Source organism: Melozone crissalis, unplaced genomic scaffold (assembly GCF_028551555.1).
Source record: "Melozone crissalis strain CALT ecotype California unplaced genomic scaffold, PUWL_Pcris_2 ptg000027l_1, whole genome shotgun sequence".
Classification (NCBI taxonomy): domain Eukaryota; kingdom Metazoa; phylum Chordata; class Aves; order Passeriformes; family Passerellidae; genus Melozone; species Melozone crissalis.
Window position 1 is genome coordinate 56,057,059 of NW_026535805.1, and position 10,306 is coordinate 56,067,364.

The 10,306-nt window shown below is 48.1% G+C and overlaps 1 protein-coding gene across 1 annotated transcript; it reads right to left on the reverse strand.

The window, feature by feature from the left end:
• Nucleotides 1-1,240: 1,240 nt before the first annotated feature.
• RHOB (ras homolog family member B) lies at nucleotides 1,241-3,320 on the reverse strand. Its single transcript, XM_054279487.1, has one exon. The coding sequence runs from the start codon at nucleotides 3,317-3,319 to the stop codon at nucleotides 2,729-2,731; it is 591 nt and encodes a 196-aa protein (XP_054135462.1). The 5' UTR covers nucleotide 3,320; the 3' UTR covers nucleotides 1,241-2,728.
• Between the last annotated feature and the right edge of the window lie 6,986 nt (nucleotides 3,321-10,306).

Sequence of the window (10,306 nt, forward strand, 5' to 3'; positions counted from 1 at the left end):
GTTGAGAAGGATATCCAAAACCTAGGACTTCAGTACCTTTCAAGAAATCCTGATTAAACTGGCTATGTAAAAATGAGTCTGTCTTTTGTTAAGGATCATAGAAAACAGTGTAATAAACTCACAGCGTGGACTGAGCATGTACTCCAATATTTTCACATTATGGCTGATTGACTTCCCAGGTGTTGAACAAGGAACCTGTTATTTCTATGTCAGTCTGCCTGAAAAGCCCCATCACTTTCAGCCCTCTGTGAGTAAATGAGCAAAAGCCACTCCATGTGTCTCCCTTGCTTTGGTATTTGTTAACATTTGTTAACATTTCTGAACTGTATGTACCCTAGCAGATATTCATAGGTCAAAACCAGAAAAAGCTCAACTCTCTTCTCACATCTCTGCAAAAATAATGGAGATTTATGAAAACAGAAACCTGTCCTGAGATTTCCCTTTAATATCTCCGATAAAATTTTTCCAGAGAAAAAAAAAATAGGAGACATCAGCATTTTGGGCACAGGTCTTATTGTTCAGCGACAATCACATTTTGCATGAGGCCAACTCCTCCTGCCAGAAGGCAAAGCCACAGGCAGCAGCAGCACAGGGCCTTGGGCACCTGCCCAGGCAAGAGGAGGGAAGAGACAGGCACATTGCCCTGCTGGGGATCCCTGACACGGAGAGGCCCAGAGTGCTCAGGTTGCCACGGGAATTAATGAGGCCAGCAATTGGGAAATGCATCCAGGCAGCTCTGGAGACTCCTGCTTCAACAGAGAGCAGTGTTTGCCCCCATGCCCTGCTGCAGCAAGTGAGGCCACGCACTTCAAGCAAAGGGGAGACCACTAATAAAAACTGCTTTTATCTAAATACTTCCTTGAAAAATAATCCTTACAGCTGGTGCTGCTTTTCAGCTTTGTGCCTGTTCTGCTGCACCAGCAGCTCACTGGGAGCCCAAGCACAAGCCACAGAGGCTGCCCGTGCTCAAAGCAACAAGGATGGATTAGTCACCACCTCGACTTTTGAGTACATTTCCATATGCCACACACAGAAAAAAACACTAAGGAAGCAGCTCCCCCAAAGGGAACTAAAACCACCATCCTCTAAAAGCTGCCAGACAGGTATTTCAGCCAGTGGAAAAAAGCCAAATAAAAGCATGTTTAGGCAAGGGGCAAGCTGTGGTCTAGTTCAGCTCTATCCAGGGGTACTGCTGCAACCAGAGGACTGTCTCCATGAATCACAACACTGCTCTCACAAGTGTCAGCATAGAATCTTTTAATACTTTACATAAAAAAACTGCATACACTATAGTTTTATGTAAACATCATATACATCTCAGTTTTTGCCATGTCAGTTTATTAAAAACAGTCTCGGTACCACTGTTGAGGGAAGAGGGAGAAAAGTAAACAAACATAAATGGATACATTTGTTCTCTGAACCAGAGAAACAGAAAATTATTTTCACCCAGGTTGGCCACCTTGTGAAAATAAGTATTAAATAAACTTTGATTCTTTAAACTGCCCTTTAGTACTAAAGTCTGATGTACTCACTGCATAAGTAACAGTGCTTTCACCCATTTTTTTTCCAAGGCAAAAATATACAGTGGTTTTATTTTTTGTCTTGTATTGAAATCAGTTTTAAACAAGACCCAGATGAGGTTACTGAGTAAGAATGTTTCCAATGCTACAGTGTTGTATGCAGATGATGAGTGCATTGAGTGTTTAATTTAAACATAAAAAAAATCCACCAAGTTGTGCAAAGTAACATCTTTTGAAAATAAACTTTTAAATAAATCCAAATCAACACACTTGCAGGAGACAACATTAAAAGTAAGGAGCAGGCACCAAAATCATAATATGGCAATATCATCCCCTTGCTCACCCTGCCTCATCTGTCAGGAGGTGGATATCCAGCAAGCAGGACAGTTCAGTTTACTTTCTGGCCTGGTGGCTTCTGCAGCTGGAGCCATTTCATGGCTCCTGTTATCAGCAGGCATCAGTCACTCAGGGCAAGTTCCTTTGCACAACACAAGTCCCACCTGGGCACCCCCTCCCCACCTCACTTCAAATAAGCACCCCCTGCACTACCCCAGTTTGCACAAGACAAAAAAAGGTAACATATATACAGGCTTCGCTTGGGATGACCCTCCCTTCCCCTCCCAGTCTCGGTCTTCAGGGCACTAATTTCCACAGCAGGTCAGGCTCAGGCTGAAACACGTGAGGGAGAAGCAAGGATGCCGCAGGCAGCCTGGGAGAGGCAGCCCCTTTCCCCAGCTCGCCTGGGTGGAGGCACATGCAGGCAGGAGGCAGAAGTCCCTTCGAGCATCTCCGCTCCACCGCCCTCCTCTTGCAAAAGAGAGGAGGCTGCCCGGGAGCAGGGAGCAGCAGGTGTTGGCAAAAGGGCAGAACCGGGTGCAACGATCGCTCAGTCCAGTCTCAGCAGCTTTTTGTTGTTGAGTCCACGACTAACTCGCAGGGGTCAGTGGTAGGAGAAAGCTTCTCCCCACTGTTTTCCTAAGACTCAGGGCATGCAATCCCCCCCTCCCTCCGTCCCCACGGCTGAGCAAGCACAACCCTTTTTAGCCAAGGCTCAAGGAGCGTGCTCCCTCCCTCAGCCCCCACCCCATGCACAGCCAGTCCCTAGCGGAGGGGACGGGCAGATGCCGTGTGCGTGTAGAACCCAGCTCCTCTCCACCTGCCAACAGGTGACCCGGGCGCTGTGCCCAGCGCCGCGCTCCAGACACGCCCTATAGCACTTTGCAGCAGTTGATGCAGCCGTTCTGGGTGCCGTAGCGCTTCTGCAGGGCTGCCCGGGTGGCAGTCTCGAAGACCTCCCGGACACCCTCCTTGGTCTTGGCCGAGCACTCCAGGTAGTCGTAGGCCTGGATGCGAATGGCCATGGCCCGGCCGTCCTCGGTGCGCACCGGCTCCTGCTTCATGCGAGCCAGCTCGTTCCGAACGTGCTCGTCGTTCCGCAGGTCCTTCTTGTTGGCCACCAGGATGATGGGGACGTTGGGGCAGAAGTGCTTGACTTCGGGCACCCACTTCTCCGGGATGTTCTCCAGCGAGTCCGGGCTGTCCACAGAGAAGCACATGAGGATGACATCGGTGTCCGGGTAGGAAAGGGGACGCAGGCGGTCATAGTCCTCCTGCCCGGCCGTGTCCCACAGGGCCAGCTCCACCTGCTTGCCGTCCACCTCGATGTCCGCCACGTAGTTCTCGAAGACGGTGGGCACGTAGACCTCGGGGAACTCGTCCTTGCTGAAGACGATGAGGAGGCAAGTCTTGCCACAGGCACCGTCCCCCACCACCACCAGTTTCTTGCGGATGGCAGCCATGGCCAGGCTCGCCAAGCTGGCCTTGCCGTGCAGCAGGACGATGGCAGCGCCCTCCTCCCCGCGGCCGCCGCCTCCCGCTCCCTCTCGCTTCTCACAGGGCACCGTGGCGAGCCGGCCCGCGCAGGCAGGCGGGCGCGCCCTGCTCTCTTTGCTCACCGGCACCGCGCCGTCGTACTCTGCCTCGCGGGAGCGCTACGGCCGCAGGCAGCGTCGCTGGCCCCGGAGCTCTGCGGTGGAAGCGGTGCCGCCGTTCTCACCCTCACAGCAAGCACCGGCACAAGACGAACTCAGCGTAACGACTGCCGCAAGCTACGGCCCAGCGCCGCTATTTAAAGGCGCTCGCGACTTTCTTAATATAGCTGGCCAATGGGAAGGGAAGGAGTGAGGTCATCCCCGGCGGAGAGCGCTGCGATTGGCCGGCGGCCGCGGGCGGGAGGCGGGGCCGAGGCGGGCGGGGAGCGGCCGGGCCGGGCCGGGCCGGGGCGGCGGGCCCGGGGTCGCGGCGGGGCCGGCCGGGAGCTCCCCGGCCCCGGTGTGAGTCCTCCGGCCCCGGGGGATCCCGGCTCGGCGCCAGCACAGGGCAGGGCCGGTCCCCGCCGCAGTCTCCCCGCTCGGGATGGCCGGTGTGAAGAGGCTGGGCGGGCACCCGAGAGGAACGGGAGGTACCGCTGCGTCCCTGGTGCTGCTTTTAAAGCCCGGGCAAAGTGAGCAGAGAGTATTGCAGGCGGCTGAATAAAATGCAATTAAAGCGTCTGCTGGGTGCTACTGGAAAAGCGCTCGACTCCCTTCCTTAAAAAAATCATCATGTTCACCTCTTGGCCAAAAGGGAGTGGAGGAATTGTAAACCGGGAGAAGCAGGCTCCAGTTCAGGCTTGAAATGAACTGGCCTTTGGGTCTCGGTTTACAGGGAATCGGAAGTCACAGCAATGATAAAACGAAATGGAAAATAAAGGGGCGCAAAGCGCTGCAGTGCCGGGTTACGAGTCCCTTCACGGGAGGAGCTGCGTGGCCTGGGCTGGGCTGGGCCGGGCCGGGCCGGCCGCAGTGCCGGGGGACACACGGACACCGCGGGCAGAACGCGCTCGGTCCCTGGTGCAGCCGTCGCTGCCCAGCCGGGTGTCCCAAACTTCTTCCCTGCGAGCTTTCCCACACAGGCGATGTCCTGCGGCTACCGCCTCTCGGGGCTGGATTCAAAGTGTCTCGTTTTCCTAGCCAGCACTGGTATTAGTGAATGGAACAAAAACGAGTGGTTTGTACAATACTGTTGTTATTAAAAATTGTATTTTGAAATACCCACTTGGAGAGTGAATGCATCACTGAGTACATCAAATTGCCTGACAAGTTACTTGCAGCAGACTGTTACAGAGGGGCGTGTGTCAATAGGGCCAAAGGTTTATTTAATCCTAGACATTGAAATAAAATTCTTTTTCTGTTAGATTTTTGTAATATCTGTTACTCCCAGTCAAAAGAGCACATCCCCAGACACTGACGGATGAATTTGTACCTTGATCTTACAGGAGTTTGTACAGCATATTTTATGTGAACGTGATCAATTCAAACTGACTTTTTAAAGAATCCAGCAAAGTGTAGACATAGACATGGATGTTCTTCAGCACCTGTGGCCTTCGAGCAGGCCAAATTTCTGGCGTGCATCATCCCTTTAAATCCTGTCACAGCTCACAGTCTTCAATTCTTCACAAAACTGTGTGGAAATCATCCCCATGCTGCCGTGTCCTCTGGCAGTGGTACACTGGCAGCTTATAGCTATTTTCTCCCCAGTCCCAAGTAGGTTGATTTAGCTCGGGGAGGCGGACAGAGGGAATTTGCCGTGCATTCCCGTTCCATGGACACCCCACGGACCTGCCGCTCCCGCCAGCTGCGCCGACAGCGCTCACCGCGGGGCCACAGCGCCCTCTGGCGGCCGAGCTGCGCCCTGCACCGCCCTGCGCCTGCTCCGTGCGGCCCGCAGCTGGAATAACCCACGGCTGGAATAACCCACAGCTGGAATAACCCACGGCTGGAATAACCCACGGGTGCAAAAATCCACCACTGCAAAAATCCTCCCCTGCGGCGGCAGCAGGAGAAACTGCAACTGCTTCATCCGGCGTGAAAGGTGCTGCTTAAATATACTTCTGATTTCGCTTGTATTTGACTTTTGAATCACACCTGGGTGTTTGGTTTTATCTTTTCAGCAGCAAAACGTTTTGTTAAATAGAAAAAGCAATAATGCAAATGACCAGTTACTTTGATCGACTCATCTGTGCTGTGCCACTGGAAGGCAGGTAAATAAGCAGCTTATTCATTTCAAAGCACACGGCTCTGTTGTTGCCCAGAGTGCTGCTGGCATTTACCGGGTGCCTCAAGTGTCCCACATTCATACCGCTTAACTCTTTAAAGGTTTCAAAGCAGGGTGACCTCGTCCAAATTGTCTGCTGGTTCCAGATTCCAAATTGTGCAAAGGAATTACTCCACAAATGTCCAGCTAACCCAAGTTAAATCCATAGCATGATTTTTTTCTTGTAAATGAGCAGCACACATATATTTGCAGCAACCAGTTATGGCCTGAGCCCTAACTGCTTCACTTTTAAGTGAAGTCTCACATCTCTAGTCTTCCCCACATTTGCACTGAAAGCAAAGTGCCTGATGTTTCATCTCTCACCTTGCAGGACAGACTTCAGCAAAGGCTGTCTAACTCCTTGACCAAGGGTTTCAAATGCTTTATAAGTCTTTTTTTTCCAGAAGCTTTATGTCATGAGACTCATCCCTGGGACCAACTCAGGCTGAGATCACTCATTTCACTGTTCTGGGGTACACTACAGCAACAGCCTCTGTGGGGAACATCTAAGTCACTGTGGTTATTACACATCTGTAATCAGTGAATGTATCCAGCTCATGTATTTTAGGGCTGAATTTTAACTTATGTTGCAGCTTTTAAATTTTCTGCATGAATCTCCATGATATGCTGAACTATATTCTTTAGGCAACCTGAATCTTCTCTTCTAGTTATCCCAAAATGTGCACTTTCTAAGTACAGCATTAGTTCTGCTGCACCACATACATCTGTATGATTGATGAAGAAAACATGAAGTAGGAGAAAGAAGACTCCACGTGTTTGCTTTTATTGCTTGTGCTGATGGTTTTGAGATTAAAACTCAGATTTTGTTGGGCTTTTTTTTATTATTTAATTCAAGTGGCTTTTTTTTTTGTTGAGAAGACAATTCCTGTAAATTACTGGAGATTGTTTCCAGATTATATTCCCCCCCTGCTCCTCTTCTAAGCAGATTTTCTAAAGGGCATGTGTGTAACTCAGATAATTTGTGTTCAAGCATAAATCTGTACCAAAAGCATGAAAGCTCAGTGGGGAAGGCAATCTTTCTCCCTTTTGTAAATAAGTAGGCAAGTAAGTACATTGTCTGCTGTGGCATAACATGCTGAGGGAGCCATGTGTCCTCTAATGGCACACAAAGTCCTGCATGCTGGCTTGCAATGCAGGCATCAGGCATCCTGCAGTCCTTGTGCAGGCAAAGCTTCTGAGCAAAGTGAGGAAGGCAGGAGGCAGTGACATATGAGCAGTTCACAGGCTAGTGAAAAAGCACACGAAAAGCTCTGGGTAGATGTGAGAGAACAGGCAGAAATGGTATCTGTCTCCCTAAGATAAGGAGTTTGTGGCACATTCAGGAACCAGACCTTGCTGTGTGTCACTGCAGGTCCATTGCTTTCCAGCGTTCCTGGAGAAAAGCAGAGTTAAACTCTCAGAGCCCCTTGGGATCAGTGCCCTCAGCAGACAATCCAGACTGATCTACCCGGAAACTGGAATGCCAAGGCACAGCAGGAGAAGGTGAAATGACCTGTGTGTTTTCATACAGAGGTTTATGCTAAGTACAGTGCACGTGAAAGCGCACCATCCCAAAAAAGAAATGCTTTCATGACTAAAGAGCTGTATGGGATCCACTGGCATTGCTCTTCCAGGGAATAAGAGAGGTCAGTTGGAAGCTGTTGGTTTTAATTTTTTTCCAGTTCTTATAGCAGGACTATAAAATTCATACTTTAATAGGACTCAGGAATATGGGTTGGCAGAGTAAAATTATACCACTACAGTAAATTAAAGTGGCCTTTTGTCTCCAGCTAAGTGCAAATTAAACAAAAGCAAGTTCCTCATCCTTAGACTAGAATTTTCGGCCTACAACCCCTCATCTCAGTTGAAAAACCCTTCTGTAGCTGAATGAAATAAATGAGCTGACCACATAACTATTAGGGATACTGATCGTGTTACATATCTACATGACCAATAATCCCTTTGGAAACAGTTGTCTCTGCAGAGAGACCAAACTTGTCACCCTCTGGTTCCTTTTGTTCTCAGATTTTACTGACTGCAGACACCTTACAGTCTTTGTCTACCAGGAAAACTGAGGGTAAAAATTACTTGTCCAATGCCAACAAGATAGCAGGAATTCAGTCTCTCTATCTGGAGTTCAAGATAATATCCTTAACAGTGGGAAATTCTTTAGACTCTCCAGTGGATGTACTTCATTCCACTTCTTTCAGGATGGTCAGACGCTGGAAAAGGCTGCCCACAGAGACTGTGGAGTCTCCATCCTTGGGCATATTCAAAACCCAGCTGGACACAGGCCTGAGCAACCTGCTGTAGTTGGTCTGCTCTGAGCAGGGCAGGGTGGAGCAGATAACCCCTCCTCACCTCATCCATTCTTTGATTCTGCAGTTCATTTATTTGTGATGCCTCAGCAGATCTGAATGTTTGGAGGGTCTCTCTGGCAGATGTGCTCCTGTTTCACACTCCAGCACTGTCAGCCCACATTCCCACATTCCACCAGGGAGTTTGGCACACTCAGCTCCGAGGTGCTCGCACAGGATGAGTCTTTTGCAATAGGAACAAGGAAACTTCTGAAGTAAACATGTTGTGATTTGTTAATGATTTGTGTAATTCCCACTGCATTGGCAGTAGAGTAGATTTCTTTAAAAAACAATGATGTCATATGGTTCTCCATGTAGATTTATTTGTTATATTAAGATACATTAACCTATTCCTTTCATAACTGTGGTCTGTGTGGTGTTTTTTCAAGTGTGGTGGTCAGTTCTCTCTGCAGGGGAACCCATGACTTGAGGAAGCTGAGGCAGCAACAATATTGGAAAAAACTGATCTGAGAGAAGGCAGTTGATGGTGGAAATTACTATCCTGTAAGTAACAAATTTCTATTTCATATAAATTAACCATGACTTTATGAAGACTGAGAACACTTTCTTAATTCCCACCTGGTCACTGATCTGTGAGCAAAAGCAGCATGGGTGCACACAGAAGAGCTATTGCCGCTGTAGAGAATTCCACTAACAGATCATGGCAGGAAAAATGTCAATAAAACCAATCTGGAAAGTTATTCACTACAGTGTTTTGCATTCCATCTCACTCACAAAATTAAGTCATTCAATCTAAAAAAAAATTTAAATCTGTTATGGACTAGACACTGACCACAAGCAGTATCTGAGATGATAAAACAGAAGTATAGGGTACTGCAGGAGTCTTGGTTACATACAGATTTGGCTTATACCTTTTTTTTTTTAATTTATAATATTAGGCAAGAACAGGGTAGTCACAATGTCAGAAGAGTCTGATGTCAGAGAAATTAAAAGATGGAAAAAATAGGGAAGAAAGGTAAGAGAGGAGTATGGGGAGGAAAAAGCAGATAAGGGAAATGCCAAACTAATGGAATTTCTCTCCTCTCCTCATTCTACCCTTCACAAAAGCTTAAAAAAAAACCCAAAAAACAACACATCCTGGGAATATATAATTTTGTACTTAATCTTTATTTTCAAGGAATGGCTGCTTTTAGGAGAAAGTTAGCTGTAGCTGGAGATCACCCCTGTGGTAGAATGTGCTTCCTCTTTGCTCTGTGCCATGAACACCTTCCCAAGTGCTATGAGCCAATGCTGACACTAGTGACACAGAGATAGAAGGGGAAGAGATGAGATCCATTCTCCTGAATGTGCCAGGGAAGGACAAAGTGGGTTCCTGAGACCTCTGCCCAGTGTTCCACAAGGATGTAGACATCTACAGATGTTACTTTAATGTTTTTCTTCGTGGACAGGACTGGCTTACAGCAAAACATCCTTGATTTTTGGGTTCTAGAAATCAAAGTGTTCTGCCTCACAGTACCTATTGTTCCAGTGGCTGCCAAGATAGAACTAAGGTATTAAGAAGAAACTACTCCAGGCAAGGAGACAATTAACACCACAGAAGGCTTAGGCTGCCAGAGTTGGGGCATATGCTTACCTGGGCTGTTCTGCCAAGACAAAAGAAGGTGATGATAGAGGCCTGGAGATCATTAACCAAGTGCATTACGTGAGGAAAGGAGGAGGAAAAAAACACTACAGGCACTGCCAAATTTTGTGAGAAGGGAACATTATTTTGTGGTTGGATTTCATCATGTCTAAAGGTAAGCAGGTATCTTTGTTGCTGTTGTGTTTGTGCTGTAGAGGCTGCTTATGTGTTATAGGAGGAAAACATCCCTTATCTGCAAAGCATCACACTTGAAAGCTGGATTTATTTCTTTCTCCACCTCCAATTGAGGCTGAAGAGAACAATTCTAGGTTGGAGATGTGGAACCAGGCCTGAGAAATAGAAATGATCAAGCTACCATTCTCCATGGAGGTTTTTTTTAAGGGAGTTACACAGAGGCTAGGACAGAAACCAGCACTACTGGAACAAGCACAAGAACATGTGTTTTTGTGAATCTAATCCCAGGTTCCTGGTAGTAGGACTCAGTGGCAAACAGCTGTGCTGACGCAGTTTCCTTCCATACACTTCCTTGAAGGGTGTCCTTAGGGAAGGGAGTCACCACACAAGTATCCAATAGTCTGCTGTGCTAATGGCAGCAGGTTTCTGGCTGGCAGAGCAGGTCTGACTTTCTCTAGGATTCATTTGTAGAGCTGGCTCAGGCTTGGTTCCATATATGCATCAGGAATGCAATGTAT